The sequence below is a fragment of the Diadema antillarum genome, unplaced genomic scaffold (genome assembly GCF_040938485.1).
Source record: "Diadema antillarum isolate AM-2024a unplaced genomic scaffold, OU_Dant_1.0 seq00000971_RagTag, whole genome shotgun sequence".
NCBI lineage: Eukaryota > Metazoa > Echinodermata > Echinoidea > Diadematoida > Diadematidae > Diadema > Diadema antillarum.
Window position 1 is genome coordinate 149714 of NW_027271814.1, and position 22347 is coordinate 172060.

Sequence of the window (22347 nt, forward strand, 5' to 3'; positions counted from 1 at the left end):
AACTCTAAATCGAAAAGAAATCTTTTTGTTGTCTAAATTGACACTGTCCGTCCTGTATAAGTCCTGTGGTAACAGTTGTGAATGTCCTTGCTCCAGGCACTTCCCCAGATAGTCATTTGTGATAATTTTACCCGGGTTAGCAGTGGTTTGCATCCACTTGAAATTAATAGCTTTGACAGAATTGTACAAGTTTTTTTCTTCTCTTATCCATGACTGTATCTCAGGCCAGTTTTCTTCGCGGATGCAGAAAATAGAAGATAAGCTCCATAGACACAGCGATTGCCATGTGCTAGTATGAAGTAAAATCTACCCCAGAAAACTAAAGTGTGTATTTTTTCGATATGACTTCTCACATACTTTGTGAGCCTAACGTTTCGGGAATTGGGTCTTGTCAGGCAGTTTCCTGGAAGTTGTTGAGTAAGAGACGATGACGGAGTAATGAGGCGGACTTATCTCTCTTTAAGAAGGAAAGTTAGCTTTTTTTCCAACTTTGGTGATTATATACAAATTTAGGTATTGCATATTGTTCATGGTTTCAGAAAGCAATATTTTGGTATGAAGGTAATTTTGCAAAAATGACGGATTCAGTTTCCTGGAAGTTGTTGAATAAGAGACGATGACGGAGTAATGAGGCGGACTTATTTCTCTTTAAGAAGGAAAGTTAGCTTTTTTTCCAACTTTGGTGATTATATACAAATTTAGGTATTGCATATTGTTCATGGTTTCAGAAAGCAATATTTTGGTATGAAGGTAATTTTGCAAAAATGACAGTTAACTTCTGTTATTTTAAACAGATACTATAAATCTTATTTCATACCATATTTATGGTTGATGAAAAATTAGATATGCAAGAGCTGTGAGTACGAACTGCAAAACAAAGAAAAAAATATGGCTGAATGCATTTTGGTAGTGGAGACATTACTGTAATGACATATTGAAACTGAATATGCTCATAAATTCTACCTGTAGGTGGTTTCAAAATAAGTCGTGTGATATATAATGTGATATTTAATTCAATTCTGATTTTATGTAGCCGTTTACTGATGCAGAATGACATGAACAGATTGGAGTACCTGGAAATGATTGTGGATAGTGAGAGATGTATTTTATGATTTATAGCACCAGGATATATTGGGATATTACCCTGAGAGAAATTGTGAGAGATGGGGCGAAGAGGGGAGGGGTGCGAGAAGGGAGAGATAAAAGAAGAAAGGGAGGAGGAAAAAAACATTTTGCTACATCAAATGCATCCAGGTGTGACCAGCATCAAGCTGCAAAATTTTGTTTACCAGAAAAAAAAAGAGACAGATTTGGGACATGGTTTTGAATCATGGCTTTTGAAACGTGGTTTTGAAACGTGGCTTGACAGAGAAGCATTCAATGGAGTTTCTCGCCAGTGTGTTTCTTGCTAGGCTCGCTGGGACTGTGCCATTGTGCATCTCATTATGTCCAGCTTGTCCATGAGCAATTGGGTCAAACAGGATGCATGTAACTGTGATATAAAAACAAAAACAAAAACATATTTGAGATTGCGGTTGCATTTATAAGACTGTAGTAAAACATGGTTTTGATTTGCTCCTACACAGTGTGCTTCAAAACCATGTTTCAGAACCTCATTTGTAATCACGACTACCATAATTTATATTTAAATTTAAACCACAAAACACAGTTTCAAAATCATGTTTCTGCATACTGTAAAACCAGAAATATTCACAGCATGAAATTTTCGTGAACTGGACTCGATGACCTTTTTAGCTGCATTAATTTTTTGCAAATTTTCACTGGCATTCAATGCAGCAGAGTAGACAAGAACTATTGCATGCATTTTAATTTTGCGAATCTTGGCTCCTTGTGACATTGGCAGAAATTTTGTGCACATGAAAATTGTTGGTTTTACAATAGCCAGAAAAGTTTACTGTGAATATCTTGGTCTTCAGATATGAATAACCTGTGGAGTCTGAACCTGCCCTTACATGTGATGATTGCTACATGGAGCATTCTGGCAGAGATTTACCACCAAGCTCACGAGGCATGTTAAGTTTTAGATGTGAAAGGGCCCCATTTTTTGGTTTCAGTCAGAGTATCATTGGGGGCGCACACTCATGGTGTGATTTACTCCCATGTGGGTTCACTGTGCCATAGGTTGGGGCTGTCTGGTGCTATACTTTGAACCAGACAAAGGATGGAATGTCTTTTCTTGTAAATGTGAAATAAATGTTTCACAGCTCTTGTTACATTCCCAGAGACTCCAACTCTCCCGTTTTCGACGGGAGATCTCCCGCCGAAAACCATTTTTGCAAAATCTCCCGTTCTCCCGTTTGAGATTTAATATCTCCCGCCCTGGCTCTTTGTCTCCCGTTGGAAAGGATTTCTTACATATTTCTATTGTATGTTGAAAAAATAAGCCTTGTATAGCAAGAGAGAGCATCTAGAACCCTGGGAATTTCACGCTTCGCACACATCAACTTTGAGTCTCCCGTTTGCTAAGGGTTTCAGGCGGGAGAATCTCCAGATCAGAAGGTACTTTGGGTTGGAGTCTCTGCATTCCCCCCCCCCTCCCCTTCTCAACATTAAAGAGAAAACTCTTGTTAGCAAGACCTAGCTATACCTCTTTGCTACAAGGTTCTTGCTTGCTGCGAAGGAAATAAGTTGTGAGGTTTATAGTTAAGTTTATCCATAAGGAGCATTCGCATGGGTATTAGATGGCTTACAGAGATCTCTTTGATATCTATGATGGCATTATCCATCAGATTTTGGAAAGCAAAGCTAACATAAGCATGGATGGTAGATTTAAGTCTATTAATATTTTTGTCTTGGTCCTCCTATCATAAGCCATTATCTCAGTCATGACAAATCATACTTTCTCTTCAGTACCCATTTTCTAAAGACTCGTATCAGAAGCTGTAAAAGTGGATATTTTCGTGAGACTAATTTTTTCGCACTTGGCTGAACCAGAAGAGTTTCGCGTGTTTTTAATTCCGGGGAAACAAGACATCAACTACTAGAACATACAGACAGCAAAAATATTTGCATGCTATTATTTTTGTGCTATAAGATTCAGGTTGCGTGAAATGTGCGAACATTTCCACTTTTACTTCAGAGGAAACAGCGAACATTCTGTTCTGACCTTGAAGCAAGGCTAACCTATGTGAGTAACCTTTGAGATTGAGGTCATTCACCTCTGGAGAAAGGTATCACCTTTGCTGTTTAGGCTCTCAGCAGGGTCACTGGCTAGGGTCGTAGGGTAAGGGAGTAGAAACCGATACCATGTACATACACAGAAAAAAAATACTCTTGTATCTTGAATATTCTTTTGTAAAGACCCCAGGTAAAGTTTCGAAGTGACATCAATGATTAGATCTATACCTTTAAGGTGAACTGCAATGCAATATCTATTCCAATTATTGTTATTCACCATTCATAACCCCAAATAATTTCAAATGTTTATGATTACTACTGATGGATGATACTGAAAATGAGGTCACCAAAATTTGTCCTTGTAGCAAGCCTGATAAAATCTTGCCATAATTTTCTGTCCAGAAAGGGCAGACATACCTTGGTTTTGAAAATGGGAAAGAACAAAGCTCCCCATTCATTTCAACAGTTTGGATGTAAATCCTCAAATTGGCATCCTTTGGGACACATCAGAATACAGCACTGAAACTGTTCTGTCACTTGGCCATCTGTGCTTGACTAGATCTTATAGCCAGTGGCTTGTCTTAGAGTGGAACAATTCAAGTTTTTCCTACTTCAGAATAGTTATTGCAAGTAGATGTGCGAGAGGATTGCAAGAAGATGATGTGTGGTGTAGAATTGTCAACTCTGAAGATATTGAGCAGTGAAATCCTGTCGTGGGACAGCACTGTGCCAGTGTCACTTCTGCGCTTCATTTTGATAACTCTGTAACAAGTGGTGTGAGCAGTCATGAAGCATACAGAGGGATCTCAGTAGTACACTGAACCCAAGATACTCAGTGAATTAAATTTTAACGATGCTCTAGAGTCCCTATAGAGCTTGAAAAACTGCACACACACACACACACGCATGCAAAGAATTTGCACACACAAAGGATGTGATGATTTGTTTCTACAACTCGATGGTATTAGAAGTTGTATATATCCACAATATCTCTCAGGAGATGAGATTTTGGCAAGGTAGCCAGCAGTCACAAGCAGTTGAAGCAGTTTTTTTTGTCAACCTTAGACAAAATGATACGTATGCATACTGTATATCCAGTATGAAGATAGAGTCAAACATAAGTCGATCCATATTTGTATTGGTAGTTTTAATGCTAGGTCTACTTAAAATTCATGGAAAGTTTTGTAGTCTGCTTTGTTTTCTATGATCCATTTGTCTAGAAGATGCCTGGAAACTGCTTCTGGACTTTAGAAAATGTCTCGTTGGAAATGTACTATGATTGTTGCATAAACTATGCAAAGGTTACGAGAGTAGGTCTTGGGGAAAAGGGAAGGATATCTCTATCTATGACAGACTATTTTCTTTCTTGATTGGTACCTGCTTGACAAAAGAGTTTCACTGATTCACAGGTAGGAATTCTTTGATTCACTCGATCACTACCCTCTTTTGTGCTCAGCTATTTGGAGACGGGAGCAACTTTGTCCAAGCTAAGGTTGTTGGTAGCCAAGCAAGACCAGTCATTTTATCTCATTCGTCATGTTCGCACCTGAAATGAATGTGGTTATTGTGGAAGTCCTTCATGACTGATTATTCTGTGAGTCTGTATGCAAGACATTGAGTGAAAATAGATTGCTGTAATGCTTTCCAAAATCACGATTTGAGCACTATATTATCTTTTCAATGTTGAAAAGAGTTTGACTTGTAGTTAGGGCTGTATGATTGACTCTTAGTGATCTACTGATATTAAGCCCGACTGACTCAATTGTGTGTTTTTGTCTTTCCATTTCTCTTTGGTCTTCAGGGTCAAATGTCAGCATGGCTAGAACAGAAAGCACGCCCTCTTTGGTGCTGCTTGAACAGTTGATGGACACACCAACTGAGGGCTCTGAACTCAAGTCTTATCCATCTCACAGGAAGAGGAAGAGCTTACCAGCAGAATCATCTTCCGGTAAACTTAAGGACAGATCAAAGTGGCCCCAGGTTCTCTTCCAGGATCTCCTGCGGCCTCGGAGGAAGCAGGAGGTGGTGCCACCAGAACCTATCAATAGAAGGATATGGTGTGACAGTGAAGAGTGTCTCTCTGCCACCCCGTTTGTCAAGATCCAGAGGTTCCCTATCAACGATCAGTGTGAGAACTGTGGCAGAGTCATGAGGGATGCTGCCACAAATACTGGAAGTGTCCAGGAGATTAAAACCACCAGTGCTTCTGATGATGGGAGGTTGGCAGTGCAGGATGGTGATGAGGACACCACAGCTGAAGATCCTCCTTTTGAGGAAGCAGTGGCTGCTGTTGTGAGAAGGCCAAAGAGAGCTGAACAGTCAAATAGCAGCAGAGATAGGTATGCAGATAGGAGGAGTCTTCCAGCAGCCTTAGACTGGTGGTCTGACAAGGTTCTCAAAAAACACAGCTCCAACATAAGAGAGAATGTGAAGAAGTCATGGCTACCAGTGGGTGATACTAATGGCCCTGATGGGAGGCTATCAGTCAGTGACCAGTGCATGCATGAAACTGTTCAAGTTTCCCCTCGCAGGCGTTTTCACACAGCCAGTGACGGGGATTCACTAGGAGCAAGTGAGGCAGTCTGGGAGCGTCTAGATGACATGCAAAGTCTAGCACAGAGAAAAGACATGAAAGACTTCAAGTCGGCTCCAAACCTATCCTATCCATCAACTCAGGTCAACAATGCAGAGTCAGCTAGACTGGCGGCATGGTGGGAAGAGTCACCATTCCCTGTCAGGTCTCAGCGCTTTACATTCCACTCTCATTCCAGCGGCAAGAAGGTGGTCCTCAGGAAGGGTCAGCGCGGTCTGGAGATATCTGGAGACAAGGGCTCCAGGAAGCTTTCCATGAACCTTGCAGATCTTGAGGAACTCATGGGGGCCACTTCAGGATCAGAGGAGGAGATAGAATCGGAGGATGTGCAGACAACATCCACATCATTACTCCTTCCCTATGAAGCACTTGCGGTAGAAATGGATGCATGCACAAACGTCAATCAGTCCAACTCATCCAAACGTGATTGCAACTCTGGTAGCAGTGACCAAAGAACTAATCAGCACAGAACACAAGCCGAGTCTGTCAGAGAAACCTTAACCAACTCACACTCTTCCACACATAGCCTTCCTCCACCAAAGACTGCTGCAACTCGCTCTTTCTCAACTCCTCAGATCACTGTATCAACTCCCTCATCAACAGGTTGGTCTTTCTCATCCCCTAGCCTAGAGAGTGTCATCCAGGCCCAGTTTCTCAGGAACACTTTTGCCAGCTCACAAGCCATTAACAGGCAACGTTCTACCAGTCTGCCTGGAGATGGTGCACAAATGTCACAGCCACTGCAGGACTCGACAAGGAATGTGGTCACCAGGCGCCGTTCTCAACCTTACGGTGAACAGCAGCGCCACTCCTGGGCAGGATGTCCAAACCCTGTCAGCGGCTCGGTCCTGAAACTGGCCAAGGGGGAGCGGCTATCCTGGATGGGAGTGGTCAGTGAGATGCCGGTCATCCCAGAAGACAAGAACCGGGAGAAGGACAAGGATTCTGAAACTGCTTCCAAACGAGCGTGGCTAGATGTGAGACTGTCCAGATCATCGGAGGAAATCCACCAGGTAATTGTCATACACCTTGCATTTGCACTTAGTTGTCCATATGCTTATACTAAGAATTTAGTCCGGGATGTTTATTTGAGTAAAAGTGCTGAAATTACCTGTAGCAACTTTTGAATAGCATAGGACAATATTAAGAAAATGATATATTTATTGAATTGACTATCATCTTCTAAAGAAATTCTTTCTGAACTGCAAGACAGCAGTCCTCTTCTCTTGGTCATCCTTGCTGTGATGTGGCGGGCATGAAGGTATCATCTGAATTATTTTGTAGTATTGTCAGTCCATATTCTCCCGTATCCTGTATATTTCATGCTGACAAGTCAAAGCTTTTGACTGGGCCAAGCTGGACACGATGGTGACAGGGAACGACTTGCCAAGGATGAGTATAAAAGCTTTGCTCCACCAGCCCTCTTCGGGGAAATTGTGTTGAAATTCCTGATTGGATATTGCACATGGTTGGTTTCTCCTGAGAAACCCAACAATATTTTCACACAAAGAGCAGATATTTAGCCAAATACTTCAGTTTACTCTCTGTAGTCAAACTTCTTGGCACCATCTTGGAGAGAAAATGAAAAATTGCTCCGAATATCACTGGAGATGTTTGAAGAACAGTGGTGATATTGATGTCGTGGATGACAAAGTAGTTTTTAATCTCAGCACAGAACAAATAACACTGCGGTTTTTAACCTCTTCAGCTCTGAATAATTTGTCAGCACTCAAATATTTATCCTCTTCAGGCAAAGTGTAAAGTTATTGTTATGTCCACGTGCAAGATTTCAAAAAATGCAAAGTAGGTCAGAATTAGGGCGGTCCTGGTGAACTGTATATTGCAAATTAAGAATTAAGAGCTAGATGTTTTGATTTGTTGCGTGATTTCTGTCCTTGATGTTGATATAAGATTTTATTATTATTTTTTTTTTGGGGGGGGGAGGAGGGGGATACATGTTATCATACTTTCATTTTGAATCCACCTGTCATGATAGATATCAAAGACATAAGGAGCATATAGAAGATTTTGCACACTGAAAAATATGGTTTTGAAATAGGTAAACCACAAAACATTGTTTCAAAACCATGTTTCTACACAGTGTAGCTGGACAAGTTTGCTATAATAAAGGCACTCCTGGAGAGCTGAAGGAAGTTATGATTATGATGCATCTTCAAGAATGTCATATGTGTTTTGTGGAGCTAACATAATTTGCAAACACCGCAAAACTCTCGACAGTCAATCTGCCTTTGCCAAGTCGATGTAAAATAAAAGATTTATTACATAAACATGTCAAAACAGAATTTTATGGGCGTAATGTTATAGTCAACCATGTATTCTTCAAATGTGCAGAAGGCATCTAAATGCATGTGGTCATTTGAAGAAATGTGGAATCATGTAATCATGTACATATTTTGAGGCTTAATTTCATTTTATAGCAATTATACTCTTAAAGTTTGATGCAGAACTTCAGAAACAAAAACTACTGTCTTATTTTGAATAGACAAAGTTTGATGGAAATTTGAAGGCCTTGGTATAAAAAGATAACTGGTACTTCAGTGATCTCTAACACACACTGGTAGAAAACTAGTGACTTTGGGCTAATTCAGTGGGTAAGTTTGTCTTCTGGATCCCTGTTGATCCCTATCACTCCTTGGTCAAACAATTGATTACTCACCAAACACACAAACACACACACACAAATGCACACTTAAAACACCAGGAGGGGACAAAAGCTGAGCCACCCCCCCTCCCCTCCTTCACATTTGAAATATGCTTGATACTTTTTAAGGAATTTTGTCTTCGGTGAAAATGCATGTCCAAGGAAATGTAGACAATAGGAGATATATTCAAATTGTGGCAGGGAGGTTGGGGGCACCTCTCCCATGTCTCCTGCATATTGTTTTCATTCTTGTCTGTCTGTGCCTCATACCTAAAATACAATGTGGTCACTGTACATGTAGTCTTTTTTACCTTGGTGGTTCCATCAACTGAAGAAGAGATTAAAAATTTGAGGGTTGAAAGCCTGTTCAGATCAGTTGAAAAACAACAACAAAACAAAAAAGACAACAAACCAAGAAATTAAACAAAACACACCACCACCACCACTACCAAAACAACAACAACAACAACAACAACAACAGCAACAATAACAACATCAACAACAACAACAACAAACTTCTGTTCAAATTTGATTAGAAATGAAATTGTTCATGATAACTAATTTGCATGAGTTCTTAAGGCAGACTTGAGTCATGTTCCCCTCAAACACATTTGTCAGAGAACCCTGGATAATAGATTTCAAGAACTTTTTTTTTTAGTATTCCTGACATCTATTTGTCTTTGCTAGATAGCTGTTGCCCATTTGATGAATATGAATGACTTGACATCCATAAGATGATTGAGATGAAAGAGCTTGACATGACATTGCATTCACTTTAACAATGATGTGTGCAGATCCATGTATTCAGTCATGCATTTAAGTGTATTGAAACTTGCATGTTTGATTGAGAGAAAATGAATTTGTGACATAATAGGTTTTGTGTAAGAATTCAGAGTGCAGTTATTTGTCAGCAAGGAAAACATTTTAATGTCTAAGCTCTTGATGACTGTATTAAACATGACTAGACATTGTTTCCTGAACTTGATCGCAAACAAGTTCTTATACAAGTGTCAAAACCCCTCAAAGTACATCGTGGAAGCCAACATGTTACTACATATTTACACACATGAGCATCATTTTTCACATGTGAATGGGTATTTTAAATTATTCCGTGCATACGCATTGGCCACCATAAGTGTCAAGACTGTGATGTGTGTATGATGACTGCCTGTTTCAAACTGTCATGTTGACATGGTGGCTAAATGGTAAGAAAAAAAAATATTTCTAGTTGGCAACAAAAGCCATTTCCCCATGGAAACAAAGGCTTATCTCAAGTTTACCCTGCTGTGGACTTCTCTCGTTTTGTTCTTATCTTCTTCTTCTCCATTGTAGCGTGACTTGACTTTGCTGAAGTAGGCTCCCTTTTAGCCCACACTTGAATTTGTGGAGCAGGGATTAAAACAAAGTCATGGAAGGTTGAATCATCTAATCAGATTAGTCTTAACATTCAGACTTCACTTTGTCACACTGCCAGCTCATGGTATTCTACCATAATCATACCCATAAGGCCATAGGGTACCATTATACTTTGTAGCTAGTGTTGTACTCATCTATCTTGTCATTTTTACCAGGATTTGTGGTTACAGGAAGCTGTTGATTATTGTTATCATATTTTTTTTTTGGGGGGGGAGGGGGGGGGGGGCTTGTGCTCCTTGTACTTCTGTTCTCCAAATTTTGTGATATATGATGGAACTCCTCTCCCCCCCCCCCCAAAAAAAAAAGAAAAGAAAAAAAAAAGAAAAAAAAAAGACAGGGCTAATCCAGTGAAGGTACGAGACCACAGAGCCCTGTCTGTTTGTGCAGGGAGGTGAGCTCACCTCCCTGGTTTGTGTTAGGAAGTGAGTTACTTATTTACCTGAAATGATGCTTGAAGTGCTTGACCAATTATTGGCGGGTATTCGAAGCAGAGATTTTTGCTTTGCTTACAGCATGCTACAGTATGTGCACCCAACTTTGAAATTTGGTGAAATTTATGTTTTTACAGTGCAATTGCTTTTGGATTTCTCAACATCCACTGCATTACAAATTTGGAGTTTAGACTATTTGTGCATTGTTTTAAACCAGATTTGAAGGGAAGAAATTAGAAATTCAATGGACAATGAAATTTTTAATGTGCACATTCACATAAACCAAGAATTGGTAACAAGAATCAATTGAGAATATTCAGAGTGTATTTTTGTAGTATTTTTCAAAGCACATCTCTGTTACCACGAGACTTGATCAGAAACCCATTCAAGTGCCCGAGTCCTGATTTTCTTTATAAAAGAGCATATCATAGCTTTATCTTGTGAAAGCTTCAAAGAATATCCTGAAACTTCTACAATTTTTTTTTTGTCATTTCCATTTAGAATATCTTCTGTGTGTGCCATTTTACTGTAAAACCAGAAATTTATGTTCATGCTAAGATTCGCGAAAAATAAAATGCAGGCGAATGTTATTATCTACACTCAATAAGTTACAAGGCATTGCATGCCAGTGGCAATTCACAGAAATTTCACACCACTAGAAAGACTGTTGGTTCCAATTCACAAAAATTTCAAACTGCGAATATTTCGTGCTTTTCAGTATATCAGTACATGTGTGAAGACTATGTTAACCCTTTTCTAGCATGTCAAAGTGCTGAGCATAGTAATGTTGCACAGCGTGTGATGATAGAGATCAGACTCACACCTTGGGACACACAAGATGTATGAGCAATAACACCTCCATGCATTCTCACCCACTAGGGATGCGAGGCTGTCAGAATTTGGAGCTGTAGACTGTCTGCACAGTAAACAGAGAGGGCGCTATAGAATGGCAATCACAGGCTGCTGGTTGCTGGTAAATAGCAGTCAACAGGATGGGTGCACAGAGATCAACAAATTCATGTTAAATCATGTGTGCAAGATTCTCAAAATCCCATGAACTTTGTACAGAAGCCAATATCTGATTCAATTCTATTGAATTCCATTCATACATTTATTCAGTGATAAAATGTATTTCCCAAGGGGAATGGGATAAAATCTAGGATGATGGATTTTAACCCTTTATTTGCCCAGATATTTAGCTTATCTTGCTAAGCATTTATATTAGCATTCAGTAGGCCTAATCCATCAAAACTGTACTTACATGTAGTTGTAAACTTAACCCATTGAGGATGGGCTGATTTTGCTACAACATGCATTCCCCATAGACACCTGCCAGTGTATTCTTGGGCCTCGTCTTCAATGGGTTAACAAGGTGTAGCAATGTGCCTCAGTCCAACAGGAAGGCCACGAAGACACAATAGGGATTAGTTGGATTAACTAATCTCTATTCATTGATAGTTTCTGGATATCTTAGACAGTTGGCGAGCAAAGCACAGTGAGGGTTACACACTTTAGGATGGTGGGAATCTGAAGTTCCATACATATATAATCTTCATCTGTATGTTAAAGCATCCCAGACCTCAGGCAGACCTTGTCAAGCATGTGTGGCAGATAAAATTTGTGTATTATTTACATTTACATGATACTTTGGTGGAACAACAATAGGAGTTTTTTTTCGTATTGTAGATTGTTCAAAGAATTTGCTGAACATTGGGAATAATGCGACTGTTAAGCAAACTCTGTGCACCTAATTATGTATTATTCTAGAATGAATGAGTCTTGATTTATAGAATGTGAACGGACTTGACTTAGACCTTGGGATTATTCATTTAGAGTTGGTAAATAGCTGTAATTTCTGAGAAAAAGCCATATAGTATTAGCCAACCTCAGTGGAGACTTTTTGTTCTAGCTTTGTTCTGGCCTATTTGTAATTTTATAGAAGAATGCATGGTAAGAAAATTGGAGGAAAACTAAATAATGCATAATCAAAGCAAGAAATCTTTGGTTGAAGTAATCTGTATCCTGTTGATGGGGTAAACTGAGCTGTGCCGTCAATTGACAAAAGAGGGCAGTATTGCAGTTATCCTAATGATGTTCAGTGGCAGAATTACAAGCTACCATCACCATTGCGTAGGGTCTGGAGACATGAACTATGTGAAGTTTGAGATATTCAGCGCTATATGCCTAAAAAAATGTTTCTACCTCTGTCTGCTTAGTATCCTATACCTCTATTCAATGATATTTTGCATGTTGTAATGACTTTGCAGTTGTCTGACCTTGGGCATCTGTGAGCAGAGCTGATAATATAAGATGATAGCTGTTTGAATGGTACAGATGAACACTCTACTCTACAGTCAGCACTGTGTTACAAAGAGTGATATGTCTGATAAAACATTGAATTGATTTATGATCTCTCATCCTGCAAGAAGCACATACAGTTTTCATACTTGAAGTTGTACACACAGTATACCATCAGCTGCACTTTGAACAAAAATCATACAAGATAAAGATAAAACCTGTTTTCATCATAATTAGTCAGCATTGGACAAAGGAAATAAAGTGAAAAGAAAAAAGATGTTGTGGAGTACTTTCTTCAGCAATATCTTTCTTTCTGTCTCTCTTTTTCTTCAGGAGAGATGAGATAGATATGAGTAATTTGCAAGTATCAAAGAAGCAGTGGATCTGAAGTTTAATTTCTTGATTTACAATGGAGTTATTGAGTTACATAGAGGGTCATTAATCGTCCATGTATTTTACGTGATAATTCTTTCTTTTTTTTCTACAGTGTTGAGATCGTTCCACAGGCAAAAAAAAAAATCACAAGTAAAAGTAGAGTGAATAACCCAATAACTTCAGACTCCCTGTTTGCTTCCCTCTCTTGGCCAAATTTGTGCATTCCTTCACTCATGCACTCTGTGTTATTGTATGCGTAAATGAAACACAAATGAAGCCACGGCTTCCAGTCACGGCTTCCAGTCAAGAAAATTAACTTGGACCTGAAAAACTTGACACTACATAATCACAAAAGAGCATGAACAAATTTTGCTCCAGTGCTGCACTTGATGTGAGATAGTCTTCGATCAAGGCTGCAACTGAAATTGAAAAGCTGTATGTCTTCTCATGATCTTATTGTCATTCGCATTTGCTGTATGACTTGTATTGATGAGCTGTTGTGGCCCTGTTAGGAAGATTGCATACTCTTAGACTTGAAGTCAGTGGTTCAAGTTCATTGGCAGCTGTGGTTGTGCCATGAAACAGGGCATTTTAAAGGTATTGTTTACCTTATTATGGAGTGGTGATTAAAAAAAAATGTTCAAGATATTACTCTTGATGCATATATATAAGTCAGTTGTATCACAAAACATCCTACAAAAAAATTTTTGCAATAAAGCCTAAAATATAAGGAGATATCACTATTTTTCTCATTAAACCCTAACTGCAGACTGTTTAGTATGGAAACATTCTTAGCATAACTATTGTTCACATTTTGTATATTCAATAATAGTGTAATACTTCACATCAAATACCGGTATACTTCTAAGTTCTAATTTTTAAATTGTTTGTTTCTATCCCTAACTCACATTTCAAAACTATTTTGAAGTACTAATGCTGGGTTTTTATTTCATCTGCAAATGGTAAATTATGCCTTTAATAAGTTGTGTGTCACATCACGATCTGATTGTCATTTACATTTGCTGTATGACTTGTATTGATGAGCTTTATTGGTGCTGTTAATAAGACTGCATACTCTTATTCCTGAGGTCAGCGGTTCAAGTTCATTGGCAGCTGTGGTTGTACCATGAAACAGGGTACTTTAACCTCTTGAGGGGAGGGGGGAACTGATGTTCCCTTGGGTACTTGTTTATTTCCCATTTAATTGCTTCCTTACTAGCCACATGAGACAAATCCACTCAAACTCTGTCTGACAGGATGCTTACTAACTAGCAAAGGAAACTATGCCCCTTCACCTAATTTAGTTGTTTGTTCTGTTTACCTTTGACTTCCATTCAGTATTTACCAATAATACTATCATCAAATACAAGAATAATTGATGTTGAATCCAGCTTGGTTGAAATGTAGCTTGGGAGCATCAATGCTGAATTTAGTTTTGATAATGACATGTTCATGGATTTATCATTCCATTGTCGAGTCCATGATTACATTGATATAAACCAGAATTTGCCATGTTTTTTGTATGAAAGATGTTGGGTGCTTTCACACAGACCCAGAGTGTGTGATTTGAACCATAATGAGGCATCACTCGAATCCTGATTAAAGTTACACATTTTTTCCATGTGAATGCAAACTGGAATCGTGGAGGGTGAATTTGAATCGTAATTTCAATCATGTTTCAAACGACGGTCCAGAAGTGTTTTCCAATCATGATTCGTTAGAATTACGGAAAGAAACAGTCTTGAAAGCGGATTGACCTCCAAATTTTGATTAGAGTCGCAAAGCTGACAGTGACCTTTCAACCACAGTGACCTTTCAACCACACTCCTCATATGCTCGCACTGCATTCAAAGTGAGTGCTTCTTACTGCTCACAAGTAGGCCTAATTGATGGGAACCACATCCTCCCCTCCTTGCTCTGAAATGCAAAACTGCAGAATCTGTGAAGCCTTTCTCGATTGTGTGAATGGATGATAATTTGAATAATTGCAATTGTAATTGTAATTCAACATTATTTTACATTTTTGGTCGGTGTGAAAATAGTCTAAGTGTGCTTAAGCAGCTCTGTTAAAAAAAAAAACAAGACAAAAAACAACAAGGTTATGGCTCTTTCGGACGCTTGAGTGGTTGCATGAACAAGCAAGTATTAACTGTAACAGAAATTTGTGTGTGTCTTTCAATTTTTCACCCTAGATGCAGTGGTTTTGTCCCTTTATCATTTCCTTTGCTCAAGTTCATTTTTAAGAGTATTCAAAGCAACAAAATCAGGTCATGTTTAAATATTGCCCTTTGATATTGGAGGCATACGGGCAAAGCCGATTTTACCTCAAAGAATGGGATTATAAACGCAGCTAAACGTATTTACAGTATGAAATTTCCCTGAAAGTGGCACCATAGGGGCCTTGGCAGATCTATAATATTTACTTTTTATATTTATTTACTTTGAAGTGAGAACAGTTGCCCATTCTGTCCTTTTTTTTTCCTTTTTCTTTTTTTTTAGTGCGATCGAGGTGTGTAAAAAAGAAAAGTAGGCCAAGGTACAATGAGCAGTCATGCCTCTCTTTGTGTTATGGCACCCAACATGACCAAGTACCTTTCTGCAGTTATTGTCACATGGTACCCTGGAGGGAAAAAAAAGAGAGTTCTCAATGCATTATTCAGTATCTTCTTGTCATGAAATTTTGTGCATGGATGGAAAAAGAAGGAGAAAATGAAGCTGTTTCATGCCAGCTTCAGTCTGCCCAGGGAAAAGGTTGTCAAGTTATTACAAGCACAATAGCAATAAATGGCTTAGGGATTGTCATTTCTTGAATCCAGTTGAACAGCTCCCTCTTTCTGTGACTTTATTGTCAGTTCTGTAATAGATTATAAATGCAAGTTTATTATGTTTTCTGCCACCTTAGATGAATAGAAGAACAGTCTGAAAGTCTTTGTGTTTTCCACTTAGGTGAGTGTGAGTGTGATGCTGTCCAAGGTAGCTTAGCAGATTTTCAAGTGGAATTATGTTGTACTTGAATTATAAAGAAAAATCAAAATGATCTGTAGGCCTGTCATGTATAATGCAGTAGTTTCACAAGAATGTAATGCAGCTAAAGAGACTGTTATTCAGTTGGCATGTAGTGTGAATGAAATATGAATTGACACATGTACTGTCATCCTCACACATTGGGATGTTATGTATGGGTGATGTTCCCAACAAAAGTTAATGAGAGATGTATTAGATTTGTTGGCATTCTAAATGTGAATGAGTGTACCACTTTGTTCAGATCATTCTGGTTTAAATTCTCAACCATGTGTCCCTGATGCATAATAATTATTTCTTTGTAAACAAAGAAAAAAAGCAAGTAGATAATTGAGGGGGTCGGTGCAATATAGTGCTAACCCACACAATAGTCATTTTGAGATAATTGCTGTTGAATGTTTGGAAAGTCCATACATTGTACATTGACAAAACATAAATGCATGCATTTTTTACCATCTTATTGGTTGAATTCAAATATGATATTTTCACGGAGGTTAGAGTGAAGGATAAGGATAATGAAAATGCATGTAACTCAATTTTGACAAAAGTGTGGGTTAGCACTATATTGCACCAACCCCCTCAATTGTAGATCGCATGTGAATGCGACATCAATCAAACATTTCTCTCAAACATTGATTCATGAGACAACAAGAATCATCTGCATCAGTTGTACCTGTTTATGTAATGAATGATGGTCAGTTATAAGCATTGTAGAGGAAAATCAATCAATTTTATTATTTCTCCGTCAAAAAAAAATATATAGAAGCAAATAGATAATTCTAGATATTATTTGAATTGGACATCAATCAATTATTTTCTCTCAGATTGAAGCATGGCAGAACAAAAGTCAACCACAACAGCTGTATTTTTAATGTTATGAGTAGTGGTCAATCGTGGGCATTGTGTAGGAAGGTCAAGAGACCATGAATAGATTCAAGATGCAGTGGTACATCACAGGCTTCTTTTGGGGGGGGGGCAGTGAATCGATAAAGGTGACCATTGTCCCCCATCAAATGGGGACATTTGAAATGATACAAATCACTAATCCCCCCTCCCACAAACAAAGGAGTGTCTTCACCCCTCTGTCTTCCCTCCCTATAAGGAGTTGCCTTGTTAAAGGAGTGGTTCGCTCTTCTGTAATTACCCCCATCTATATTTGTAAATCCCTTCGTATCTTTTGGCTGGGGTGACATTAAGCCACCCAAAGCCTGGACCAGGAAGGGGGAGAAATTTTCAATGTCCAGGGTGAAAACTTCTGCCACACCCCCTCTCTTTCCCTCCCCTCCCTCCTCCCTCTCCCCCCTTTTCCCTGTCTTTATCTATCTCTATCTATTCTTCTCTCTCTCCATCTATCTATCTCTCTTTATTTCTCTCTTTATATCTCACTATCTCTCTCTCTCTCTCTCTATTTGTCTATATATCTCACTATCTCTCTCTATTTCTCTCTCTCTCTATTTCTCTCTATATATCTCACTATCTCTCTCTCCCTCTATTTCTCTCTATATATCTCACTATCTCTCTCTCCCTCTATTTCTCTCTCTATATGTCACTATCTCCCTTTTTCCATCTCTCAATCTTTCTCTCTTTTGCTCTCAGTCTTGTCCCAACATGTACATCGTAACCTTCTTCCATTGGATTTCTGGATTCCCTTTTTTTTTTTCGCTGAATCTATTAGCATAATCGGTCAGCAACGCAGGTGACTATTTGTCCTGCTGCTTTTCAACAGACAAGAGAGAAAGAAGGAGCCTTTGTAGAAAATCATGTTAACACTTGGCCTTTATTCATATTACTGGAAAGAGACAACTAGCATACTGTTCACTTTCTTTGTAACCTTTGAAGCAGAGAAAGGGAGAGGAGTGAAAGCAAAGTTTTTTTTTTTTTAATGTTGTTCAAAAGGACCAAGAATGACTGAGAAATCATCTGTAGGGCTTTTTACACTTGCAAATTTTTGCTTAGTCCGGTACCAACGGTGGGGCTAAGGGGGGGCCTTAGCCCCACCGTTGGTACCAGACTTTCCTTAGCCCACTTTCTGTTTACACTCGTTTTTGCCAAAGTGGGCTAGCCCCACCGATAGTCCCGTACTATCTGGCCCTGCAAAATAGCAGGGTTAGCACCGCAATTGCGGTGCCAAGCAAACGAGTGTAAACAGAACGAAAAAATAATCCGGGGCTAAGCGACGGAGACGAAGTCCGACCCCCACTGACCAATCAGAAACGAGATAATTAAGTGCTGCCGGTGCGTGCGTGTACATGTACAGTGCACAGCGTAATCATGAACATGCATGTGGTTTGGAAAGTACCGGACTAAGAAATACAAGTGTAAAAAGGTCAATTTTCTCCTTAGCCCCGTACAAGAGCTTAGTACGGGACTTATTGGCGAGTGTAAAAACTAAGCTGAAAAAATTGGTACGGGACTAACGATAGTCCTGGGTCAGAGAAAGTACGGGGTTAAGAAACACAAGTGTAAAAAGGGCTTAAAAAGGGGGAAAAAAAGTCTTGTAAGCGTTGTTTTTTTATTGGTGGTAGAGAGCATGTTGTAAGTTGTGTGTGTGTGGTGTGTGTGTGTGTATTAAGTGTGGTGGAAACATTGCATGAAATCAAACTTGACAGTGAGACTTTACCATATATCACATGACCATATTTGTAGTGAACATTTGGAAACACTTCGTTGTTGAGAATGGAAAATATTTTGGCATTTGTCAATTATCCATAGCATCTGTTTAATGCAATGAACGGAAAGAAAGGCCTTTTTAGTCAATACCTGTGAGTCAATAGACTTTCCTTAAAGTGTATTGATAACAGGAAGTTGCAATATTTCAGTTGTAAAGTTGTATAAGTGGAACATCTGTGGCTTTTATGTCACAATAGGACCATATGTAGAGCTTTGCAGGAGGTCTGTATCAGCAGTGTAGTCTCTTCCTTTCAAAACTGCTGAACAAAAGTGCTCCTCACTGTTCTGTTTCCCAAACTGAACCGAAAAGTGCACCGCTGTTTTGTTAATACAGGAACAATCAAATGTTTAATTGTATTATTGAAGTAGAATCAAAATAAACAGGTGGTATGGTTGGGAGAAGGATTTACTCCATGAAGCAAACAGACAAAATGGCGGTGTTCCATGATGCTCCACCAACAACTGGCTCGGATGCCTGATAATGTGTCAGACAGCTGAAAGTGAGGCTGTGATTGAGGGTTGGATGGATGGAGAAAACTGTGCATAGTAGGTCACATGTGGTTCTGAGTGGCGCTGTATGTGTGATTGCGTAAATGAGCTGGATTCTTGTGTCATGTGGGCTTTAGTCACGCCTCCTGCGGTTGGGATGTAACCAAATTGAGCGAGGCGAGAGTAGCTTCAAGTAATGAGTGATGTCTGCATGCATAGTGCTTGATTGTCAAATGCACTTTAATATCACATAAGCATTGATTAATGCAGCAGTCTACTACAAACCAACTTGCTTGCCCAAGACCTCCAGAACAGACTGTTGAGCCAGTAGGAGATAGTTTAACTTGCTCATTTAAAAGGATGGTATAGTTTTGGTTGAGATGGAGATTCAGGTTTTAATGCTTTGCGAGATAATTGGAGACCACTTAATAATATGGTATATTAACCTGTTGAGGACAAGTCCCGAGTATACTCGGGCAAGTGCCTAGATGGGAAATGCGTGCTGTAGCAAAATCAAACCGTCCTCAACGGGTTAAGCCATTGAGGATGGACTGGTTTTGTTGTAACACGCATTTCCCAAAGACACCAGGCCTTCCCAAGTATTCTTGGGACTCGTTTTCAACAAAAGAGCATACAACTCTTAAGAGGAAATAAAAGTATATTTGATGAAAATTGGTTTTGTAATATATGGCTAAGATATCCGAAAAAATAAGTGAAACAAATAGGATTTGACCTTGAGATATAAAAGCATTTCAAAACGGCATTGTGTTAACTATCTACTCACAGAACGGCGATCGTGGTCTCAAATGTGTTTCAAAACGCCCTTTGAAAGGCATTTCAAAATGGAGATCCTAAACATGTTTGAAAACACGGTTGCATTTATCTAACCCCTGAAAATTCTGCCTCAGAAATTTTTTAGATAAACGCAGCCTTAGGAGAGCGCTTGAATGCACCCAGAGATACTGTAGAGGCCGGGAGGGAGTGAATGAACTATCATGTCTGACAATTTGTCCATATTGAGAGTACCATTTATTGCAAGTTGACATCATTTCGAGAGGAAGTGATGGTTTTTCACGACTCTGCCAGGGGAGATAAGATCTTATCACGAAACATTGGATGACCTCATCAAAAGGTCAGCAAACAAAAGTCGGCCACCTTGGCTGGGCACTCTTGACCAGAATGCGATATCAAAAGTATATAAGGTGAAAGTCCAGAATCTAGTGAGCACCATATAACCAGGACTGTCCCTGGCCCCAGAATAGTGGTTAGATAAAGTAGGTGATAGTAGGTTGATGACATGTAACCGTGATGACAGGAATTATGTAGTCTGGAGTTCAGATATCCCCTCTGAGGAGTTTCACACTGACGAAAATGATTGTAAAACCTCATTCTATAATTGACTTGATTTGATTTGATTTGATTTCTGCACTTTTCACAAAATAAACATAATACTCCAAAGAAATGTTCCAAAAGTAATCATATGTGAAAATTATTACGTATACTAATCATGCAATGCCATACATTGATCACACAATTGAAAAATCATTAATCATTAAATCAAATTACTACGAAGAAATGCAGACCGCCATCTGAAGTAGAAGCTTGATTTTGATGGCAGCCTCTATTTGCTCTTCATTCATATTCTTCATTTGTTTCATAAAAGTGCATATTCTATACAATAAAACATTTCATAAAATATATGCAGATACACAAATGAAAACATATACAACATATTCATATCCAAAAAAGAGAGAACACTGAAAATTAAGAATGCCATTAAAGAGTATCACTGTTTTGTGCATATGGAATTGAGTCTCCATGTCAACTGCTAAGTAAATATCATTTTACCCAACAGCTGTGTCACAAACACCATGACTTACAAATCAAACATATAATAGATCAATATGAACATATGCGAGAGCATATATTCATATGTTCATACGTTGTACAGTGATAGAAGTGGGTACAGGAACAAGCTTGGCTATACTTTGTCAATTGTGTTTTAGAGGTCAAACCATTGGGCTACGTATGTGCACCCAGGTTTGACTCTTATGAAGCCATATCAGTGAGAAAGATCATAGTACATGTGTGGTAGAAACAAGTAAAACTAACCGAAACAAATGTCTCCAAATAAGGTGATAATATCTTTGTTCGTAAATTGCGGAGACGTCTCTGAGATGTATTCTCAGTCTTGGAAACATCTCTGCGACGTCTCCTGTAGGTCCCCAGTGAGTCTCCGCAAGGTTATGGAGATTTCTCATAGACCTGGTGGAGAAAATCATTTTCTGCAACTTGGTTGCGACTAAGGAGATGTTGCAGAGATGTGGTGCGGAGACGTTGCAGAGATGTGTTGCGGAGACGTTTCCAAGACCAGCAGGAGACTGGAAAGAGTTTCCAAAAAAAATGTAACATGTTGGATTCTCCGACAACTCCTCAAAGAACAGGCTAGACTCCAAGAGAGTCGAGGACACGTCTACATGACCAGTGAGACTTGAGTCGCCATCAGGTTGTTCCCTACCTAATCTTCTATCCAATATGATACCCATTTTAGTTGCCCTGGGCAATCTAGTGAGCTTGTAGCATGCGGCCTTCATGATGAAATATGTATGACTATTTGAACTTGTAAAGCATGGAACTTTCATTTGGGTTGTATCTTCAGGTGGGACATCCAGTTCCTAGTGTTGGTAAGAAAAGCAGTCATGTGAACTGCCGTCCATTCAGTGGGTGGTGGGTTTTGTGGACGAGATTGTTGTTGTGTTTGCCCCGATTCACAAGAACTTGATTTGATTCCAAACAAAATTTCCCATGGACCCATTTTTCCCAGCCAGGAGGTAAAGGCACTTTATTTATGTTTTGTTTTATTTTCCCTCAGAGTTGGGATGCACTTAGCATTTTTTGTATGGGTAATCCATGTTTTATCTTCGACAAGTATCAACAGATATTTCAACATTCATTTCTTAGCTTGAAAGTGTATCAGATTTGATATTGGCAACTACGAGCTATCACACTTTCAGTAGCTGATTTTTCTTAATATCGGTTCAATGGGAAAACCAATTGTACAGTAAGCAAACAATTAGTACACAGCCTTGATTTGTACACTGTAGTTTTTTTTGGAAAGCCTAGGAATCACCCACTATGTGAAGTGTAGTTGTGTGTAATTTGATGGGCAGTACCAACAAATGAATGTACGCTGTCAGGGCACACAATTATTCCCCACTCACTCAACAATGGTTTGTATTGTTGGAAAACAGGCG

General features: G+C 39.1%; 1 protein-coding gene across 1 annotated transcript in view; it reads left to right on the plus strand.

The window, feature by feature from the left end:
* The window catches only part of LOC139741978 (uncharacterized), a 55471-nt gene extending 48317 nt beyond the window's left edge, over positions 1-7154 (plus strand). Inside the window, exon 3 of the mRNA XM_071652542.1 lies at positions 4940-7154. Within this exon, the coding sequence (XP_071508643.1) occupies positions 4940-6858 (1919 nt within the window). The 3' untranslated portion in view covers positions 6859-7154. The remainder of the gene's footprint in view (positions 1-4939) is intronic.
* Positions 7155-22347: the final 15193 nt, after the last annotated feature.